Raw genomic sequence first — 22,789 nt, forward strand, 5'->3', positions numbered from 1 at the left:
CTCCTAAAGTGGAAAATCTTTTTCTAACAAAAAAAGTTGACTTGAAAAAAATCAGGACTCACACTTAACAAAGCAACTTGACGTGAGGGCAATGTTTCACTTGACTTTTGACAAGATGGTTTCAATGAAGAATGCAGAAATGTGGGGGCCTGGGTGCCAGCCCCAACTGTCCCAACTACAGCCACGCCACTTCAGGTGAGCTGTTGCACCCCGAAGCCCACGGTTCCCTACTGTGACTCAGGGTTTGTGGCAGAGTAACCTCAAAGTCCTACCCAGTTCTGAACATTCATGATTTTAATAAGCAAATAAAGCAGAAAACAAATCGTTCTGCTTCTACTGGGGGTAGGTGGAAATGAAAGAATGACAGAGTGCCCCCTGCAGACACATGGACAGCATGCTGAAGTGCTTGAATCCTGCCCTCAGTCTAAACAGGAGGAACAGACTGTCCTTAGAGCTGCCAGGAGGAACGTGGTGGCCCTGCTGATACCTTGGTTTCAGCAAAGTGAGACTGTGCATGACTCCTGAGCCCGAAACTGTGAGAGAATCAATTTGTGTTGTTTACATTAAGTGTGTGGTTGCTTGTCATGGCGGCCACAGAAAACTAATACAGTTTTTTTTTAATTTATTTATTTTATTTTATTATTTATTTTTGGTTGCGTTGGGTCTTTGTTGCTGCACGTGGGCTTTCTCTAGTTGCGGAGAGCGGGTGCTACTCTTCATTGTGGTGCACGGGCTTCTTGTTGCTGTGGCTTGTCTTTGTTACGGAGCACAGACTCTAGGCATGTGGGCTTCAGTAGTTGTAGCATGTAGGCTCAGCAGCTGCGGCTCGCCAGCTCTAGAGCGCAGGCTCAGTAGTTGTGGCACACGGCTTAGTCGCTCCGTGGCATATGGGATCCTCCCGGACCATGGCTCGAACCCGTGTCCCCTGCATTGGCAGGCGGATTCTTAACCACTGAGCCACCATGGAAGTCCTAATACAGTTTTCTGATTAAACTAAATCTGTTACCTGGAAATGGGGTGCTGCTATAACGAATACCTAAAAATGAGGAAGTAGCTCTGGAATCGAGCTGTAGGTGGAGGAGGAAAGAATCGTGAGGATCAGGAAAGAAAAGGTCTAGATTTCCTCGAACTGACTGTTGTTAGAAACACGGACCGTAAAGACTCTGCTGGCAAAGGCTCAGTACGAAGTGACAACAGACTGTGAGCTGAAACACGGACACGGAAGGCACTGCTGGTGAGACCTCAGGAGGATGCCAGGACAAGGACCAGACCTGGAGGAAAGCAGCAGAGAGCCGGGCTGACTGTATCCCACAGTGAGGGGGACAGCACGCCTGTACCTGATGAGCCAGGACACCTCCAAGCAGAACTGAGGTGCACCTGTACCTTCATGCACAGGGGACAGTGCTGACCTTTGACACTTCCCTTCTGCTAATGAGTATCCCAAACTGCACCTATTTTCCCTCTAATAACCTCCAAAAAGCGAGTTTTGTTCCTAGCCCCCTTTTCACATGGCGTTGAGGACGCACCCCCAGTAGATGAAACGCCGAGTTGCCAGGCTCCTGGCAGAAGACAGGTGACCAGGAAGGGAAAATCAGGCAACCCCTCCCTCCCAGGCCGGTCTCCAAACCCCATTAGCCTTCTTCTATCGTGACTGACTCACGTGGTCAAGGGTACAAGAACAGAGAGCATGCAGTGCACACGTGGCACAGATCAGCACTGACCACCAGACACAACAGCAGGCGGGCACGACCTGAGAGGCCTGCGAGGGGCAAGGAGCAAGGGCCCCGAAAAGGGTGATGACAAAGATGGTGAAAACAAGAGGTGCCATGCAACGTGCTCAGGAGGGTGACCAGGCAGAACCGGACCGTCCGCTCCAGGACGAGGCAAGTGGATGGTGCACGGTGGCCGGCGCACAGCCCACTGCCAGAAGGACGAGACCGAGGGCCAGGTCTGACCCCAAGCCCACGTGGAGTCACTGCTAGCAACACCACTGCCAAGGACCAGAGGAGACGCCTGGACCTGGAGCCTGGAGTAGTGTTTGAAACACTCTGCACAAGCTGACTGTGTCTGCCCTTCTGGGCGTTGCAGGTAAATGGAGCTACCGGTGTGGCCTCTGTGAGCCGCTCCCTGCGCTCAACACGACGTGTCCGGCTTCATCCAAGCTGCAGCACGTGTCAGCACCTCCTGCCTTCCGCAGCTCAACACCACCAACGTTTATCCGCTCGTCTGCTAACGGACACTTGGTGGGAGGGGAGATGGGGAGTGATTACTTAATGGGAACAAGGAGTTTCATAGGATGAGGAAAAGTTTTGAAACCACGGTGGTGGTTGCCCAACGCTAAACATCACTGAACTGTACACTCTGAGGTGGTTCCCTTTATTTTATGTGAATTTCACCTCCAAAAAAGTTAACGGTGATGAAAATATTCTTAACTTAGACTGTGATGACTGTTGCAAATCTCTCTGAATAAACTAAAAACCCCTGAATTGGACATTCTAAACTGGAGAATGATGGTATGTGAATTACATCTCAACAAAGATGTCAAGAAAGTAAACAAAGTCAGTGACCAACTCTGCAAACCGCCCGTCCACAGGCTGGGACATGCATCACTCACTCGGTGCCCAGTCTGTCAGCGTGATGGCCACAGCCAGTGTCTGCACAGCAAGAGGGCATCTGCAAGGGCGCAGGGAAGGAATGACTGGTCCTGTGGTTCCTTTAAAAGTGGAGTCCCAAAGAGCGGGCCACACGGCACTGCACAAACCCTTCCTTCCGCAGGGCCCCCACAAAGAAGGACGGGCCGTCCTGCAAAGGGGGCTGATGTAATCCCCCTACCCCCGGCCCCTGCTCCTCAGGGGAAGCTGCCTTGTGCAAACTCACCAACGAAAATGGTGACATTGGCCAAAGAGCCCCTTTCCCTTTTCCTTGCTGAACACGATTCCACATAAGACAGATCTGTCCCATCTAGCTCGGACTCTGTGTTGTTAACTCTCCTTTTCTACACTGTTGTGTACATTTGAAAATCTTAATTTAGGAATGTGATTTAGAGCTTGTGGCAGCGTGCTTGAAGACCTGGTTGCCCCTTCCTACGACAGGGAAAACGAGGAGTCCAGCCAGGACAGAAGGCAACTGCATACAGCTAGAAAGGCGGCCGGAACTCAGACAAAGGCCTGTGTCCACACGGCCCATCCTTGCCGGGGACCCAGCCAGCCCCCTCTTACAATCAGAGTATAAAGAACTGGAGAAGAACTTGGAGGCCACCCAGCCCAGTGCTCCTGAAGGGGGCACCTCCCCTGGGGCAGCTGTAAACAAGGCCCAAGATTCTGTCTGGCAGGTTCAAGCCCCCCAGTTGTGCCTGATGTGCGGCCGGACACCGCTGACCTGATCCAAACCCCTCCCCAGTGAAAGAAGTCCATCAACACCCTGGCTGACCGCCAGCCAGCCCCTTTGGAAAGTTCTGCACAGGGTCAAGTTTTAGAAACAGCAGCTCGGCCCCAGGCTGTTTACTTCCTCACTGCAGGCTGAGACACATTAGCTCAAAAGACCCATCAGCGCCAAACTCCAACTTTACATATCCAATTACTTTAAAAATAGCCCAAACACAAATTTTTAGCCATTTAGAGCCTGCCTGCTTTGCATTCTCTGTGAAACCTCACCAGACAGCTATTACCCATCGATAAAACAGCCTCGCCACTCCCACCCCACTCCTGCCCTTGGAGCTCTCTGACCACCTGCCTTGACCCGGGAGCCTCTCTCATCCCCTCCCCCGTGAGATTCCCCCACACGCAAACCCATCAGTGTCACCCACGAAGCTCACGTGGCTGCTGCCACCCCACAGTCACATCACTTTCCTTCATCAGCACCAGCATCCCTCAAACCCACTACATAACACCAAAAAGGGACTGAATTTTTAATTTTGGTTCATTTTAATTAATTTACACTTAAGTAGCTACATGTGGCCAAGTGGCTGCCACATCAGACAGCACCACCTGGGAGCCCACGAGCATTTAATGACCACCTCCACACACGGCAGGCATGCCAGGCCCCATCAAGTTCCCGCCCTCCGTGCATCCTGGTGTAAACACGGCCCGCCGGGGAGTGACAAGCACACAGGGGAACAGTACAGCAGGTCGGGCAGAGGGTGGGGAGGGCTCGAAACCCATGAGCTCTGCCCAGAAACTTCAGGAGAAACCACTGAGCAGAGCCATGCAGCCGAGGAAACACAGGACTCAACGAGCTCTCGGCACAGGCGAGAGCTGCACTCCCCTGGGCACTGAGCCTGTAACTGCTGGGTGCACAGGTCCTGGGGGTGAGGTCGGAGGGCTTCCCACCCAGGCTCTGGGCACATGGTTATTTTAGCCCAAGGTTCATTAACTCTTTGACAGGCCCATCTCACTGCCAGCTCCTGTGAACTCAGTCAGCCACAGTTCTGCCTCTCCTGCACGGCTGCCCCCACCACACACCTGCCCTGCGTCCACTCGAATAAAGGACCCTCCATTCATCCGTACTGTTTTCACCGACAAAGTGCTGCACGTGCCCATCCTACTCTCCTTCCCAATCTGGGCTGACACATCCCAGAAGGTCAGCAACTTCCCTCCCAGGTGCCATCTGGGAAATCAACTTGTTTGCCCCAACCTCTACACCTGCACCCTGAAATTTCCTACAGTCTCTAAGGCAAGAGAGCGATCACAGTGACGCAACAGGATTTGACAACTACCATGGGCTCAGCCACGACTTACAAAATCCTGTTGCGGCACCAGCCAAATGCGGCAGAGGGCATTCTCTAACCACTTCTGCACACAGGACATCAGGGCCTCGAGTCGCAGACAGAAGTCCTGACCAACAGATTCAGTGAGATCAAAAAAGACCTGTGATTTTTATGGAAAACCTGTTAGGCCCAAATCCAGGGGAGACTGGAACCCAAGGTGCCAAGTATACCTGGAACCTGAGAGTCACACACAACTCTTCTCAATGCTTCTCACTGTCCAGCAGCCAATTCTGTCCTTCATTCATTTTCATGTCACTTGTGACTTCATTCCTCTGTAACTTTACATAAACCACGTCACTCACAGAGACCTCAACGACCTCACCAGGAAAACAGAGCTAATGCCACCTTTCATGCCAAGAGTCAGGAGATTGAGCAAGGTATCGTTCAGTGTCCTGTCCACCGAAATCTATTGTCTTGCTTCTGTTAACTGAACAGTATGTCCTTCAAGGCTTCCTTTATTCTGTTCAGCATGTCTAAAGTTTACTCTATCATCATCACGTATCCACTTCCTTCAGATTCCTTTACTTCACCCATTATACACAACGTTTTCCCGTCTTAGGGTGAACCCTCAACTTTTAAGGTAATCCAAGATGACAATCAGATGAACTACTAGAAACCACCACAAAAGAAGTGAAAAATAGAGAAGAACTGCATGGTAAAAATAAGAAAAAACTAAAGAATTACAATATACACATACGAAAGAAGGTGGGTGACAGGAAAGATACAGATACAAAGTTACAAAGATACAGAAGAAGAGCAAAGAAGAGAAAGAGGGAAACACAGGAAAGCCAAGAAAATGTCTTAAATCAACACAGTGCAAAAGGCACCCAGGGAAAGATCAGCAACAGGTGAGGACTTTGGAACATTCAATTAACCCTACCATTAAGGAAGAAACCCCCAGAGAAACTGAAAAACAGTTGAATTAACTCCGCCCCCTGCCCTGGGGCCTGGAGTGCCTGGGGGAGCCCAGCTGAGAGTTGGGCCCATGGCACGAGTGCCCTCGGGCACTCTATGCCCTGCACCTTCAGACAGACCCAGGCCAGCTGCTTCCTGGTCTTCTGGGCATGAGTGTGTAGAGACTCGGTGTGGTGTTGGCACAGTTTCTGGAGCACAGCACTGCCAGTCTGATCATGTGTGCTCTAAAGGCTCCTGAGTCATCACCAGATGATTTCACAACACCCACAGTCAAAAAGGTGTCCAACCTGTCCTGGTTTGCCCAGGGTCAGCACTTAGAGTCCCACGTCCAGGACAAACCAGGATAGCTGATCACCCTACAGTGAGAACTATATACGAAACATATATCCAACCTTTCCACTGGCCCCGAGACATATTATTGAAAACTCTCCATGAATCTCCTTTCTAGAGCCCAAACGCTCCTCTCTGCTATGTCTCTCCTTCAAATGTGTTCCTCTCATTATCATCAGGGAATAAATTCGGTCTCTCTCGGCAAAAGCTGTCCCGCATTCAGTATGTACCATACCCGCTGGCACTCCAAGAAATATTCCCAATATTTCTATCAACATATAAGTCAATCAGTTCCACACTTTGAACTTGGTCTGTGTGGGGCCTCTTGGTTCTTCCTAAAAATCCAAAGTTAGGACACTCAGGGCATAAAGTTAAGAGGAGAATTTTATAGGCTTATGCTTGTTTTTAGCTAACAAAGCAAAGTATATTTAAATTCCGGAAGGTCCCTATGCATCTCCGTCCCTACCAGGAAAATGTGCAAGCCTGGACCCTCACAAAAACTGCCCAAAAACGTCCCTTCGGCTCCCCGTTCTTCCTGAAGGCGCGGCAAGATGGGCAGGTGCGGAGGCCCTCTCCGCGCGCCCCGGGCTGCTCCGCAGACGTCCCCACGGGGAAGTGCGGCAGGGCCGGGGGAAGGGGGGCCTGGGAGCCGGGCAATGACCGAAGGGACGCAGGTGCACCGCGCGACGAGAGCCCGCTTCCTCCCGTGAAGCGAGGCCCCCGGGGACTAAATGAGGCGCTCGCCGCTGTCACCGCCTCGGGGTCCGGGCCCGGCCTACCTGCCGCCCTTGGCCTCCGGGACCCGGGCATCGTCCGTGACAACCTGCGGCCGCACGGGCCGGCGCTGCCGCAGCCCATCTGCCTCGCTCATGGTGCCCGTGCGCCTGCTGCCTGAGCCCCGTTCCCCCTGCCTACGGCCCGGCGCGCGGAAGTGACGAACAGGCCCCGCCTCCCTCCTCGGCCGTGCGCGGAAGTGACTTGGGCCCCGCCCCTTCCGGCCGCCGGGGCGGGAGTTGCTACAAGGTGCTCACCCGCTAGTCCGAGCCCGCGCGCCGTCCCGGAGGCGGCTTCCGGCGTCTGCATCGCCGCGTCCTAGCCCGCCGTCCCAGCCTTTCACGTCCGTTCTGACCTCGAGGCGAGGCCCACCAAGAATCCCGTGGCCGTTTCCTAACCGATGGGGTTGAGGGGAAAACGCGCCGGAAAAGGGCAGCCGGCCGTGTTCGCCATTGTGTCGGTCACAGCGACGTTCGGCGGTTTGTAAGCGTGTGGACGGAGCTGTCGCCAGGAGCAGCGGACAAGCCGAGGGCCGCGCCCGCCGACTGACCCGCGCGATCTCCTCCCGGAAGAGCCGACTCTAGCCGGTCGTCGTGAGACACTTTGGGGTTTTAATGAGGAATTTTGCCGAAGGAGACCAACGGGCTCGTGAGGGCGTCCGGCAGATGACGGAGCTGAAGTTGTATGGGATTGGGGAAGACACTGGGAGGAAGTTTTCCCGGCAGAGGAAGCCGGCTCCTGTTACTCGGCAGCGTCTCCAGAAAAGGCCACTCAAAATGAAACCCTGAGAATCGATTTTCTTGCTACTAGGCAAGGCGGTCCCCAGGCCAGTGTGCCACGGCCTTTCTGGGTGCTCGAGGGCACCGGACTCCCACCCAGCTGTCCCCAAGAAAAGCTCGGAAGACCCAGCGTGGGGGAATGAAGATTCCTTGTGTGAATCCAGGTCGGCAGGGTCCCGGATTATAGTTCAGGCCTTGGCAGCATCTTACTTCATTCCCCGCGGGATGCAGCCAGTACAGCTGCTCTGCCAGGGATGGTTTTAACAGCGCTGCATGATCGGCCCCTTCCTGCCTGTCTGGAGTGTCCCTACCCTGAATCCTGTGTTTCACACACTCAGGATTGCTTGCTATTTCTAATTCTGTGCCTCCCTGCCTTGGTCCTTATTGTTCCTTCACCTCCACTTGGTCAGACCGGTTTTATCACTCAGGACCCACTTCATTTGCTGAAAATCCCTCCCCTAATTTCACAAGCAGGATATCTTCCTAGTGTTTAAGGCACTTTCACTGTAGTTATTTGTGTTCCATGCCAACTGAAAACAGCCAGGAACATGGCTGTACAAGAAAATAATAAAAGGTTAGGTTTATTCAACTTGCTGCAGCAAAGGAAGGAACCAGAGGACACGTGAGTCTCCTCAAAACAGGGGTGTTATGGAAGGGTCCTCGAGGGGTGTGGGGCTGTAGTTGGCCGTAGATGGTCTTGGCAAGGATGGGTCAGAATTTGTAATCGGGAGAGCCACTGGAGGGGTCAGTGGTTTTGTCTTGGAGCACGTACTCTGCATGAGCTGAGTCACGTGTGTTGCACGGCATGGTTTAGTCCTGTTTTTCTGTTTGGGTGTCATGGTCAGGCCCACTTTGCTAGCTGTGGTTTCTTTCCTTCTCAGTACCCCCAGCCACCCTCCAGCATAGCTAACACCCCGTTCCTGGCAGGGGGGTGGGACCACTCTGATTGGTTAGATCAGGTCCCTCAACCTCAGTGGTGTTGACAGTTTGGGCCAGATAATTCCTTGGAGGGAAGGGAGAGTGGGGAGCTGTCCTGTGCACTGTAGGATGTTTAGCAGCATCCCTGGCCTCCACCCACTAGGTGCCAGCAGCATTCCACCCAGTCATGATAATCAGTAATGTCTCCAGACCTTACCAAGTGTCCCATGGGTTAGACCAACCAGAACCCATTCCCCTCACCCTGAGCCTGTGCCAGCGGTACTGCTTCCCAGTCACTTGTTTTTAAGTCACCTGTGCCAGGAGGACCGTCCCGGGGTTAGACGCCATAATCAGAGTCTTGAGGCCTTCACAGTGTCGGCACCTGGACTGAAAGGCATGACGTGAGGGTGAAAATAAACACGTCTGCCAGGCAGCAATGGCAAGTGCCCCAGCTGGTCACTGTGATCCGTGTTGCCCCAGGATGCTATCACTCTTTAAGACAGGGGTTCTCAACTTTAGCTGCACATTAGAATCATCCAGGAAGCTTTGAAATAACCTGATGCCTCAGTCCCATCCCAGAAATTCCAATGTAATCGGTCTGGGGTGTGGCTTGGGCATAGGTAGTTTTAAAGGGTCCCCAGACACTTTTTCTTTTTTTCTTTTTTTTTTTTTTTGGCTGCGTTGGGTCTTAGTTGCAGCACTCAGGATCTTCATTGCGGCATGTGAGATCTTTCACTGAGGCGCGCGGGCTTCTCTAGTTGTGGTGCACGGACTCCAGAGCATGCAGGCTTGCTAGTTGAGGCGCATGGGCTCTCTAGTTGAGGCGCGCGGGCTTAGTTGCCCCGCGGCATGTGGGATCTTAGTTCCCTGACCAGGCATTGAACCTTCTTCCCCTGCATTAGAAGGCGGATTCTTTACTACCAGGGAAGTCCCTCCCCAGACACTTTTAAAAGCCGAAGTCGAGCATCACTGCTTAGAGAAGAAATAAGAAATAGAGACACATATACAGCATTCCAGTTTGGGGGGGACAGGGGTCTGAGTCCAGTGTCCCTAAGATTGGAGACCAAGAGAATCACCCCACCACCACTTTGCTTTGGAAGCCTCAGAGACTGTCTGCAGGAAACATGAGAGAGGCAGCTCTGCGCCATGAGGGGCTGGGGGGACTCAGGCATGACCCTGAAGGCTTGGGACCGGAGGGGCTGTGACTTATCAGTGGGAACACAGATTATGATGAGGAATGGGCTGGGTGGCTTCCCACACGCAGGCAGTTTCCTATCATGACCTTGACGGGAGTTACCTGGGTGTTTGTTTATGTCAGTTTGTTAAGCTGTACATTTATGTTTTGAATACCTTTCTATATATGTTTGTTATATTTCATCCCCAAAAATGTCTGAAAGCAAGCTGTTGCCTAGTTTGAAAGCTGTCTTTGTCCGGATCACTTTCTTAAATTGAAATGGAAATGCATTTAGTGTTGGGCTTGATCAGTGATCCCCGAAACTGGACCAGGGCCTTGCCAACTGTGCAAAACACCTGGGAATTGTTGAAAGCCCAGATTCCCAGACCCCAGCCTCCCAAAGACACCACATCCTGACACCATCACCTTGAAGGATAGGATTTCAACATGTGAATAGGAGGGGAGGGGGGCAACATTCAGGCCATTGCAGGGGTCGAGCATTCCTTTTGATCCCATGGTGCAAAGACGGGCATGGATGTCCATTTCAGTCTTGTTTCTAATGTAGACAAATTGGAATCACCTCAGGTGTCCATTAATAATGGTTAAATAAATGCTCAAATTCAGTGGTTTGCCGTATGCAATCAATACAAGGAATAAGATGGGGAGATACCTGCATTATATTGGGAGGGAACAAACAAGTACAAAGTAATATGTAAAGGGCCTCAGTAACTTACGGGAAATGCTTGGGTGAAGTGGATGTTGGAATTCAGAACCTTTCACATTTAAGGAACATTATGCATGACTTTCTGTTCGTGTGATGGCAGATTAGATAACTGAGACTCACGCTGGCAGTGAGGACAATGATGAACGAAATATTTGAAACATCTGCGTGAAGACACGGGCAAGCCCAGCATGGTGATCAGGTAACAGAAAGGACAGAGAGAGGCCCAGGAAGATGAGCCCAGGGTCGGGAGCCACTTTTTCCCCCGAGTGCATTCGCAGGTCCAGAGGAGGAAGTTGAGAGGCCAGCCAGTTCCGAGACACATGTATAGGATTCCTTGTGAGTCCTGCCAGGTCAGCAGCGGTTGCCATGGTGTTAGTTACCCTCCTTCCCTGTTTCACACCCATCCCTCAAACTTGTTCCTGGAATCACATTCCTAAGTAAGAACAGGGAAGGCTGCATACAAGCCTTTATCTCAGGCTCTGCTTTCAGGGCAGTCGAGACCAAGGCAGGAAGAGAGACTAGAACATGAGAAGTTCCAACATGTGGGATGTCTGCGTCCTCAGAAAAGAAGCGAGAATGACAAAAACTATATTTAAAGATATAATGAATGATGGAGATATTTCCAAAATTGATTCAGGTGGACATCAAGCCACAGACCCAAGAAGCCCTATGGAGCCCAGGCAGGATAAATAAAAAAAAGTCATTGAAAAATAATACTGTGGAACCAAAGACAAATGGTTTTCACAGACCAGAAAGGATCTGTTTGCTTGGTTTCACCGTGTTACACAGCAGAAGTTCCCAATGATGAAGGAAAAGCCTCTAACTCAGATTGGAGGTCACCACCTTGCCTCCTACCCCCCCACAGAGTCACTGCCTCTGGGAAGGCTTTCTCTGGGCCTGCACCTGGGTGCTGCTGTCCCCGGCCCAGATACCAATGCAGAGGCCAACAGTAAGATGCCTTAAAAATTATAAAATAAAATGTAGATGTTCCCCTAAGCTCTTCCAGGAGGGGATCTGAGCATGGGGGTCAAAGATGGAGTCAGCTCCATCCAAACCCAGCTCCGCCACCTTCCCGCCTCCTCTACCAAGTGGGGACAAGTGTCTGCTCAGGAGGCGCCATGGGGATGAAGTGGGCTGAGGAGTGGGGCACCTGGCAGTGCTCCTTGCCCACTGTGCTGAGCAGCAGAAGCATTTCTGTTCCGACATTGGGTATTGTGAGGGCTGGAGGTGGGGGCAGGTCAGTCTGCGAGGACTCGAGTTAATTTCACTCGAGTCAGGCCGAGGCAGTGGGGTGAGAATTCACACTACCTTTCCTGCACTACAAGTTCAGCAGCTGTGGGTGAGCCGGGACCGGCATTTGCCTGAATCACCTCGAGATTTACCCTTAGATAAATGTGCGGTCACATCACGACGGTCTCTGAGTTCTGCCTGGTCCCTTCGCTGCTTCCACACCATCCGACATCCGTCTCTGCTCTGCATTCTGCATCTTGGCCACTCCGAGTTGGGTCTTTGTCAGGACATTTCAGCCTTGACAGAAGATCCGAAGCAGGAAGTGAAGCCTGGGGCCGGGATGGGCAGGGGCAGCTCAAATGTCCCTGCGCATCCCCCGGCTGGGCCCCAGGCAGGCCCTGCTCGAGGCTCACCTCCGTGTCCTGTCCTCTCTCAGTGGCCTGATGCATCACATGGCCAGGGACTGTGATGCTGGGAATGACCTTCACAAGCCCCCAGCAGCCAGGAGACGAAACCAGGGTGGCTTCACCAGAAGGGGGGGGGGGGGGGGGGGGGGGGGTGCTGCACAACTGGACTTGTTAAAAGCTTCTATAACCCTCTCCTGCTGCCCTGCCCCGGGCCAGACTATTCTGATAAGAGGAAAGTCCTGCTGTGACTTCCCAGGCATCCAGAGGTGCAGATCTGGGTTGTTCCCCGGTGAGCCGCCTTTGTAAACTCAGCATCCTCCACAGCCTCCCTCCCCACACCTGGGGCTCGGCATGGACAGCCCAGCTCCTGCTCTGGAGGAACATTTCTTGTCCCACCTCTCAGGGCACCAGTTCGGTGCGTTTTTCTCTAAAGCCTGCATCTCATCCACTGAAGGACACAGAAACCCTGCCCACCCCTGGGCAGGGGGTGGGTCGCAGGCAGGCTGAGCTGCTCACCTGTGGGTCTGCATGGGCGGCGCTTGCTGGGTGTGGTTTTGCATCCTCGTTCTCTGCTCTAGGCCAGCACCCACGTCGGGGCTCCGCGTGACGAGGGGGTCTTGTGCCGTCCAGCGTAGTAGCTCCTGGCCACGTGGCACCTGAGGATTTAACTATGGCCTCTGCCACCAAGGGACTAAGTATTTTATTTTATTGGTTTTTTTACTTATATCTAACTAGCCACCTGTGATTAGTGATTGGCCAGCACAGTGGTCTAGAGACAGGTTAAGTTTACCAAATAACAGTATAAGATAGGTGAGCGCTTGTTGTGTATTTCCTCCCCGTAAGAGTGAATTTTTTAAGTGTTCTCTTTGGAGTGAATAGGTCTCTTCCAGTTTTGTGCCAAGGATTATATTCAACAACAAAGAATAGTGTTATTTGATCAAAAAACATCACCACAAAAAAGAAGAGAATGAACAAAATAAAGCTTTATTTGAACAGCCCTGCAGATCATTTTGAAGCACTGGTCGCTGTCCCAGCTTATAGCTGTCATTTCATAAGTAGCGCCCTAACCATAATCTGCTAAGTCCAGCAAACTGCTGCCGGTACAGGTGGTGAGAGCTGCCAATCTGTGCTACAGCCGAGACCACCCGTCCTCACCTTGTCACCGAGAGGCCAGCACAGCCACGTATGGCGGGTGTTGAGCACTCCAGGTCCCCGTGAACACCTGCACAGCTGCAGGGTACCGCCCTCTGTGGGGTGCAGGTTGAGGCAGCCCTCCCTGTCCTCCAGGACCCAGCTCAGCAGGCCACCCGCCCAGCATTCCACAAGTGGTCCCTCTCGTGCTTGGCTATCAATAGGCACTTTGCAACCTAATGGTCGACGTTGTCTTGCTAAGTCCAGAGAACCGAAGGCACATTGGAAAAGGGAGAGACATGGCTCAGAGGAGGGAGGTAGGGCAGTTTTCAGGGACCCAGTTCCGGCTGCATTACTGAGTCCCTGGCTTCCCTGAACAGCCCTAGGCATGGAGCGCGCCAACTGGCTGCTGAGTGTCCAAGGCCGGGGGGAGGGGAATGTTTCCAGACCGCAAGCTGCAGAAACCACATGTGACCGGAGCCCTTCAGAGCTGAAAAGGGAGCCCATCCCCACAGGTGCTTTTAGCAGTTAGGTTTCATCACACACAAACCAAGAGAAGTGGAAACATACACCAAAAACAGATGCTGTGGGCTTGAGAGATTTCAAGATGGCTGTGTTCAGACAGAGGCACAAACATTTCCAATTCGGATTTCAAGTAGGCCAAATGGTACCCAAAAGTGCACCCTCCAACCCTCCACATTTCCCCAAGAGCGGAAGCAAAGAAGGAGCTTTTCATAAGTGTTAAGAAGAGTGTGTACAAGTAAACCACACATTGCACGTATGTGTTTGCACCATTTTTCTTCTAAAATATAAAAGTATAAAAATAAAATTTCCACCTTGCGTTTCCAGAAACACCAGGAGAAAACATGACTGCTTGTAGTTGCCAGTCACCTGAGCAGGCACAGGGGCTCCACCTTCCTGTGCTGTCGGGAAGGCACGGGAATGGAGGTGATGGACTTTTCACCGGGAAACCAAATTCAGGGCAAGTGGGAGAAAGCTCACCCTGTGTGAGGACCTGTCATGGGTCCCCACATAGAGGGAAGGCAGGGACTTGGGGCTTCGTGTGGAGGGTAGCGTGGGTTCCGCTGGGGCGTCTAGGAACAAGCCGACTCGGGAGCTGTGTTCTAGGAGCGTAAGTTCGGGGCCTGGCTCGGGATCTCGGCAGAGCCATCGTCACTGGGCGGCCCCCCACTTGTCTTTGTACTCCTGGTAGGCGCTCAGTATCTCCGTGATGACAGTGGGGTCCTCCATTGTGGTGATGTCCCCCAGGTCCTGAGCTCCGCCTGTGACGATCTTCCTCAGGAGCCTCCGCATGACTTTTCCAGACCGAGTTTTTGGAAGACGCTTCACTACCTGGCAGGGAAGGCGCAGCATTAGACTTCGGGTGGTGCCCAGACTCCCAGCCCATGTCCGATGGCGTTGAGCTGAGGAGGGTACTGCTCAAGGGAGGACGCCCCTCCCTGGGGACCCAACAGGAATGGATGATGTACAGCCCACCCCAGAGAAGAGCGAGGCCGTGGCCTCTGGTTTTATCCTCCTCCATCTGGACCTAAAGCTGAAATCAGCTGTGGTCAGGGGTTTAGCTGAGCCTCCACCGGGAGGCTCTCCCCTACCCAGGTGGACCTCACTGCCGACATGCATTTCTCCTGCCCGCTACACTGGGGGGTTCCCAGGTGGCAGCAGAACCAGGCATTCTCGGGGCGCCTTGTCTCCTCCCCCAGCCGGGGCCGTAATTGGCTTTTTCTAACATAAGAAGCAAGGGGTGCTCAAGAGGAAAATGTCTTGCTTAGTGTTTGAAACTTAGCCTTTGACATTTTCCAACTACAGGCATCCAACGTCAAGGCGATATGTTAAGGGATGCGTTTGGGACCTGTAACAGTGGCCTGTCTTTTGAAAGAGTCCAGTTAACTTACGGGGAGTTCAGGTGAAGCTCTGGTCACCGGACCGACAGTCTGACTTTGTACGGCACTGAGTGAAGCTGGGCCCTCCTGCCACCGAGGCCCAGCTTCCAGCCAAGGAAGGAGTGAAAAGCCAGCAGGGCTTAGAAGGTGGCCCAGTTCCTCCTTGAAACTGACCCCAACATAGGCTCCCAGACAGGGTCTGGTGGTGTCTCCTCACCGTCCCGGGGACCTCTGGTCCCACTCCAGGCCTCTGTTTACAATCCACGATGCTCCACGGCCCAGCCCGGCCCCTGCACAGGTGGCTGTGTCTCCCTCCGTCCGAGGACGCAGCAGCCCACCACCCTTGCCCACCTCCTGCCACCGTCCCCCGTCAATGGTGGGAAGCGAGGAGGAGCAGTGCTGTGGCCCCTGAGGCGCGTCCACTCACCAGGACCTGGTCGGGCACCGCATACTTGGCAATCTTGGAGGCCACCACCGACCGGAGCTCCTTCACCACCACGTCTGCGTCACCCGCGTCATCTTTCAACACGATGAAGGCAAACGCAGCTGGAAGGAGACCAGAGGTTCAGGCGCATCAGACAACGACCCACCTCCCGGGGCAGCATGTTTCACACAAATCGCCATAAATCCAAAGGGGCTTTAAATCATACGCCGGTGACCCTGTGGCAGCTGGTCTCTTTAGCTGCAACCCCAAAGGTGCATTTCCATTTTCATTCAAGGTGGAAGTGACTCCATTGGCTCCTCTGAGCGCCCCAGGTGGCGGGCACGTTTGGAGAGACCCTGGAGCCGTGACTCACGTCTGTCTGCACACCCGTGACGTGGGCTGTAGAAGATTCACTCTCCACCCCGTGTGACAGGTGTGGAAACACCACCCAGGCACTAGTCTCTGGGCACGTGTCCAGCCTGTGGGCACCAGCCACGTGGCTATTTAAAGTTAAGTTAAATGTAAAATGCAGCTCCCCAGTCACGTGAGCCACGCATAGCCGGGGCCCACCGTGTGGACAGCACAGACAAAGAATGGCTCTGTCGAGGCAGGAAGTTCTGTTGGGCTGCGCTGGTCAACCAGTATTTTAGCACAAACACCAGGTTTTGTTTTCAGTACTCCAGTGAGGATCAGAATGGCTCCCACGGGTGTCCAGCACGTTTCTCCTTAACCCACCGGGGATGATCTCGCACACGGACCCAACTCCAACTCCATTTCTCTCCACGTGAGCAATCGCTATCCCAGCGCCACTTAGGACGGTCTGTCCTTTCCCCCTGACCCGCACTGTCCTGCCTCCAAGCCAAAGCTCTCTCCACAGTCTCCTTCTTGCCCACTGGCCTGTCCGTCCCTGCACCGAGCCCACCCCATCCTGATCTACACTCCCTGCGCACCACCTAACCCCCACTGGTTCTGTCTATCTGCCTCTCCCCTCCCCCCCCCAGCCCCTCCAGCACATGAGCCCCCGGGGCAGGGACTTAGGTCGCTCTCCAGGTCTGCGTCCTAATCACACGAGACCTGGGGGCTCCCCTCGGTCAGATCGAGTGCAGAGAGAGTGGGGACAAATACACACCCACAGCTTTTGCTGTTGTTCATGTTTTACAAGTGGACAAATGCTCAGATTTGTTAGAAATCAGGAAAACGCACATCCTCATCACACCCAATACACAAATTCTCCCCCAAAGCCTGGCAGGCAACGCCGGAGTCGCTTAGGATGCAGGGAAGGGCTGCTGGTGGGAGCGTGATGTGGGCCGAGGCCCCTGAGACGCACACTCGAGGGCCCGTCCTGTCTCATCCCCTCGACCCCCAACAGCCCCCCACATCCCCGCCCCTCTTATCATGGGCGACATCCTCACGGGCACATCCTTCTGTGGCAACTGAAAACGCTTGTTTAAAACACTTAAATAAGTGTTCAATTTTCCAACAGGTTGGCTTAGGGACAGTATGTAACAGAAGAAGAGCACACAGATGTGGCTGGGAGGCAGGTGACACTGGGTCATGGTGCATCCTGACAGCAGGAGGGAGAGTGCCCCGGCCACTCAGCCAGGCAGTAGACGTCAGTGTGCCCAGCAGTGCAGCATAAGGTCAGGGAGTGTCTGGGTCACGCCCAGCCAGGCCAGGCCAGTGTGACTGCTACATGCCTGGCATTACAACACTCAGGTGACCCGGCCCCTTCCCAGACCCACCGCTTAGGAACTGACGGACTTTGGAACAGTGTGTGTCCCCAGTAAGGACCGGTCCAATCACTGGCTCTGTGCTCCCCTGGCCCATCGCTGTGCAGGGGGAACCACAGGTCAGACTCCTCCAAAGAGTCTCAGGCCAGTCAAGGAGCTGCTGCAAGGCACGGGGCGCTGTGACGGAGCACGTGTGAGGGACGTGTGGGCAGCACAGGGCATTTGCACATGCTGTCCCTGACAGGGCCGCCAGGGCCCTGTGGACGGGGAGGAAGCTCCCCAAGCTCAGCTGGGCCAAACAGGTCACGACTGCTTGTGGGTGAGTGTCCTTAAAGGACGGCAGAACCAGGACATTTCAGAGTCCTGACTTTTTCCTAACACTTCTGCCTGTTCAGCCTCCTCACCCAAAATCTCCACTTGAGAGACGTGAACCAGCAGCCTGACCCACGAGAAAGCCCTGGCCCCCACCCACCGAGCCTGCTTCTCATACAGGAGCCCTGGCCCCAGGGCCAGGAGGGTCCTCGGGGGACACGCACCTTCTCCCTTGATGTCGTGCGGGTAGCCGATGACGGCGGTCTCGGGCACTGCAGGGTGGTCAGCCTGGGCGTGACAGAGAACGCAGAGGTGAGGCAGCGACTCAGCCAGTGACGACCACCCCAGACCCCAGGCAGCGGCAGCCGGTGGCAGTGCAGGGCACAGAGGCCGGCTGGGCTCACCATGGCGTCCTCAATCTCCGCCGTCCCCAGCCGGTGGCCGCTGATGTTGATGACGTCGTCCATCCGCCCCGTGATCTGGTAGTAGCCGTCCTCAGTTCGGTAAGCCCCGTCTCCTGTGAAGTAGTAGCCTGCACCACAGTGGGGGATTCAGCACCAGCTCCGAACTGGGACCCAGCGGGGCTCCCACCCTTCCGTGAGGGACACCCCCTGGACAGGAGGAAGCGCCGAAGCCCCCCTGCCGACGCACCACCCCCCATGGAGACACCTCTCCGGTGCTGCTAAGCTGGTGCCAGTAAAGGGCAGAGGGGCTGCCAGACAGCAGGAGGCTGCAACGTCTGGAAGCAAAAGATACAAGGAGCCCACTCGAGCTTCCCCAAAAGTGTCGCTGACCTGCTTGCGACTGCAGAGCATCGGTTCCCAGGGGCACACGTGTACGTGAACTCCCACCAAACGACACGACACAAGCCAGAAGACAACGACATGGAGACCGGGGGGAGGCCTGGAGCCACCACGATTGTCGCCAAGGTGGCGTCCTGCTCTTCTGGGAGCCCATGGCCTGAGCCCCTGGGAGAACCCCGAGCTGGACCGCTCCTGGCTCAGAGGTAAGGAAAGGAGGGAGCGTTCACGCAACCCCCGGCCCCTCGGAAACGGTTCTGAGACCAAGTCCAGCGGCGGCAGGAAAGGCTCACCCGGGTAGGCCTTGAAGTAGGCGTCCATGAATCGCTGGTGATCTCCGAAGATGGTCCGGGCCATGCCTGGCCAGGCCTGGGACAGGCACAGAGCCCCAGACACATCTCCACCCTTCAGGACATTTCCCTGCAGACCCGGGAGATGGGGAGACAGAAGGAGTGACCATCTCGCGTTCTCCAAACTGCCGGGCCTAAGACAGGAACAGGACAAGTGCCCCAGAGGGAGCTGCCCGGAGCTTTCTCCTCTGAGAGGAGACCCTGCGGTGGGTGCCGCGCGACGGGGGAGGGCAGCCGAGGCCAGGGGGTGGCGGGGCATGTGGACAGGGAGACTCACCTTCTCATCCATGAGAACAGGGACGATGCCAAACAAGGGCCTCATCGCCATGCAGGGCAGGATTTCTGCCCCCTCCTCCGAGGGCCGCGGCGAGATGCAGATGCCCCCCGTTTCTGCGGGGAGGACAGGAAGAAACACCAGTGGGCCTGGGGCTACTGACACGTGTATCCAGACCGTATGGACACAGGGTCCACACACACAGCTGCTCTCCAGAGTGGGAGGGGGTAGACCTGCCCATCCGGGGCAAGGAAACAGCCCCCAGTGACAAAAGGACCTCTAAGGAGAAACCAGGCTTGGGTGCCGGTCCCCCCCACTGTGGAAATGAGAGCGGGCCGGGGGCCAGGTTCAGCCCCAGGAGCCACGGCCCCCATCCCGTGTTGTGGGGACGTGGGGACGTCGGAAAGGAGGGCAAAGGGAAAGAACGCCCACGGGTCCTGCCTCCAGGCATTTCTCTGGCTCTGGCCTCCATCAGCCTGCATGGGAAGGGCCCCCCCAAGACTCTGCTGTAGGGAACACCTGGGGCCTTCCTGAACCATGAGGCCCACGCCACTGGGAACGTCTCACTTTCTGGCTTCTCGAAGGACGAGACCTCAGCCATGTTTATTACGTCAGTGGTGGTCTCTTGCTGCCAAAATCCTGATAAGTCAGACACCCCAGAGGAGGGGGGCAAATCCAAACACAGTGGTGCAGAAAAAACTCCTTTCCCTCTAGATCCAAATCTAGACTCAAGGTCGCTTAAACGGCAGGACCCATCACTGGGCTGTACCGGGTTCAGGAGGTGGGCCGCCAAGGAAGGGAACCTTCGCAGGGCCCTATGTTGCCCCTCCGCCCCCTCCCGGGCCCCATCTTTCAGACGAGGAAACCAAGGCTCAGGGAAGCCTTCACACCCATGTCTCACAGCTGCAGAGCGGCAGCTGCTGCCCCAAGCTTCCTCTCCCCACACGCCAGGCACCTGTTGAGCTGACGCTCCATGCTCCCTGCCCCTCCCCCGAGGACGTGCTCACCTGTCTGCCACCAGGTATCCACCAGCGTGCACCGGCTGTCCCCCACCACTCTGTGCAGCCACTCCCAGGCCTCGTGGTTGATCGGCTCTCCCACTGCAACCACGCGCGCGAGAGAAGATATTAAGAGACCTCCAAAAGGCTGAAACCAAAAGGAGCTGATTTCACGACGAAAACAGCTCTATAATTTTCCCAAAAGACACAAAAGGAGACTTGAAAAAGCAGTGAGATCATCAGGTTTATGGCTATGGAAGAACACAAATGACAATGAGATATTTTCACCATTAGAGGGTCAAAAGCCAAGAAGTTGGCAAGAGTGTGGAGGAAACAGCACCACACACACTGCTGGAGTGCGGTTTGCAGGGCGATTCGAGTGTTTCTTTTCCCGTTTAGAAGTGCACACGCCCGTGGCAACTGCTTTGGATGCCTCCTGGTGACGGAACCCACTAAAGCCAGACACACTCGTCCTGTGACTGGAGGAGGTCGCTCCAGGCACCCACCCCCAGAAGCAGACACGGACGGGGATGTTCCCATGGCCAAGAGCTAAAAACTGTCCATGGAGAGGAAAATGGCGAAGTGAATCGTGGCGCATTCGTGAGGGACCACCACCAGCCAAGGCATGAATTGGCCCAGGTGCAGGAGCCGCCGTGCTATTCACCCACCTGCCAGCACGGCTCACTGATCCTGATGGAAGAAACACGTCCACACATGGAGGTGCGGGAAAGTCATTCTGGCTCACACACCCTTCAACTCAGACCTTATGCTAACTGGAACAGCCTGTCTGTGGCCCGTCAAACATACACTGCACATCTGCATTAATCATTAAAGAAAAGGGCAGGCTGTCCAGAAGTAAAGAATGTCTGAAAATAGAGATAAATGCCTCCCTGGGACGCCGATGCTGGGACTCCTTTGATGATAAGACTCCCTTCCCAGAGCCAAGGCTATACTGACTCTGTGCACGTGCTGATCTGCTTTTTTGAAACCTTGAAGGAACGTATCCCTGACTGGTTTGACGTTCTTTGTCCTGATAAGACATAAAACTGCTGAAAACCATGCTTCTCTGGAGCACTTCCCTTAGAGCTTACAGTCCTCAGCTTGGTTTGAAAAAAATTCTCTCCTATTCTTATTATAGACTGGTTACTGATTGTTTTCCTCCACGATACCCTGGTCTCAGGAAACCCCTGCAGGGCTCTGCTGTTGGAGCCGGTTATGCAGCAGGGGTGCCCCCAAGCGACACAGAGCCCAGCCAGCTGGTGAGGACTCCCTGGGGGGAGTAGGGGGTCCCTGCACGCTCGCTGCTGCCTGGTCCAACCAGAGAGTGGCTCTGGTCACAGCCCTTAGGGAGTGAGGCCCATAGGAGCCCGCCCCTGGCCTAGGGGACGCGCAGCAGAGCACTCTGAGCACCTGTCTTGTCACCTGCGTCCTGCTTCCTTAGTAACCGAATCCCCTGCAGGAGAACAGGCCTGGCGCCTTCCACCTCCCAGGACCACCTCAACTCAGGGTAACCCAGGTCACCTTTCCAAAACGTTCTCACATGACTTGGCGACATCTATCCTGATGACGAGTGGAGATAACCTTTGATCTCACAACTCCCTCCCTGCCTGGAAACACGCACCCAAGGGCAGAATGGCAGTGATGACAGCGCTGGGAACAGCAGGGGCTGAGATCCTGGGCAGCCACTAGGGAAAGGGCTTGGGCCTGACCTTCCAACGGTGGTGAGTTTTCATAATGAAGACGGAGCACAGACAACATCACAATGCTGAGCCCCAGACCCTTAACGGCTGTGGGCTCCCAGAAGGGGCTTCCACGTGGGACATCTGCTTTCTACTGGCTGCAGCCGCATCATATGAACTCAGCGCAGACACAGCCTTTGTGATGAAGCCATCCAGAGACCTGCTCTGGCTCTGGCACACACATGCCGCCTGCAGCCGCTCACCTGAGCCCGGGGCCCACAGGGAGGATCCTGCAGCCGCTCACCTGAGCCCAGGGTCCGCAGGGAGGAGCGGTCATACTTCTTCACCCAGGAATCCTCGAATTTCAGCAGCAGCCGGAAGGCCGTCGGGGCTCCATAGAACTGATTGATCTTCAACCTCTGCACCATCTCCCAGTACCGACCTACGAGAGGCCCCGGGTCACGTCACCTCTGTGAGCCTTACTTAGAGGCGGCCCACGTTACCAGGCGCCTGACGTGTGCAGACACCCACGGTGTCCACGAAACGCACTCTGCATCCACCTCTGGGACAGGAGGGGCTCCCCATGGGGCCGCCTCCTGCACTCCCCGCGTCAGAGGCTGCAGCCTCCGCCTGGCCCTGGGTGCCGACCCACACGCTGACAGCCCATGTCCTGACCCACGGGACACAGCGAGGAATCGGGTCAAAGGGATATTACCATGAAGTAGCACCAATGCAGAACCGCATTCAGGCACATTTAAATGGTCTCTAGTGGCGACCCGTGCTTCCCCCGGAGCAGCAGCAGCGCCCAGGATGCACGCGCCCCATCAACCCCCCAGCTTGCCACCACCACTCTGCACACAGGAGGTTGAGGCCACCTGAGACTCGGCTCTCATCCCTAGCCGGGCCCCCCGCACGCCCTCCAGGAGCACATCTGGCCCCTGCGGGAGGCTGGAGAGGACCTGGAAGCGGGGGACCAAAGTTCCAGGCACCAAACCGTCAGCGCTGTGGACCGCCTGGGCAAGAGCCTGGGCAAGAGCCTCGCAGAGCCGCCAACCTTCAGTCACGTTTGAACAAACACTTGAAGACGCTGTGCCACGAGGGAGGAAGATGCCAGGGGAGCAAGCCGTGGGTCCTCAAAGGGATCCCTCTCCATGGTGGCGGCTCCAGGCCACAC

At 54.9% G+C, this 22,789-nt stretch overlaps 2 protein-coding genes across 6 annotated transcripts in view; both read right to left on the minus strand.

Annotated features, from left to right (window-relative positions):
- The window catches only part of APMAP (adipocyte plasma membrane associated protein), a 28,979-nt gene extending 22,056 nt beyond the window's left edge, over positions 1-6,923 (minus strand). For both annotated transcript variants that reach the window (XM_027118115.1, XM_027118114.1), the window contains exon 1: positions 6,790-6,923. In XM_027118115.1, the coding sequence (XP_026973916.1) occupies positions 6,790-6,881 (92 nt within the window). In that variant the 5' untranslated portion in view covers positions 6,882-6,923. The remainder of the gene's footprint in view (positions 1-6,789) is intronic.
- Positions 6,924-12,979: 6,056 nt separating this feature from the next.
- The window catches only part of ACSS1 (acyl-CoA synthetase short chain family member 1), a 42,734-nt gene continuing 32,924 nt past the window's right edge, over positions 12,980-22,789 (minus strand). For 2 of the 4 annotated variants that reach the window (XM_027118120.1, XM_027118117.1), the window contains 9 exons: positions 21,920-22,057; positions 19,946-20,038; positions 19,506-19,577; positions 18,942-19,054; positions 18,608-18,734; positions 17,919-18,046; positions 17,739-17,802; positions 15,476-15,594; positions 12,980-14,500 (listed from right to left, as the gene is read on the minus strand). In XM_027118120.1, the coding sequence (XP_026973921.1) occupies positions 14,321-14,500; positions 15,476-15,594; positions 17,739-17,802; positions 17,919-18,046; positions 18,608-18,734; positions 18,942-19,054; positions 19,506-19,577; positions 19,946-20,038; positions 21,920-22,057 (1,034 nt within the window). In that variant the 3' untranslated portion in view covers positions 12,980-14,320. The remainder of the gene's footprint in view (positions 14,501-15,475; positions 15,595-17,738; positions 17,803-17,918; positions 18,047-18,607; positions 18,735-18,941; positions 19,055-19,505; positions 19,578-19,945; positions 20,039-21,919; positions 22,058-22,789) is intronic. The other 2 variants (XM_027118118.1, XM_027118119.1) reach the window with 2 other exon arrangements.

This window comes from Aethalodelphis obliquidens, unplaced genomic scaffold (assembly GCF_003676395.1).
Source record: "Aethalodelphis obliquidens isolate GAN/ISIS:26980383/991018 unplaced genomic scaffold, ASM367639v1 scaffold18, whole genome shotgun sequence".
In the NCBI taxonomy this organism is placed as follows: Eukaryota; Metazoa; Chordata; class Mammalia; order Artiodactyla; family Delphinidae; genus Aethalodelphis; species Aethalodelphis obliquidens.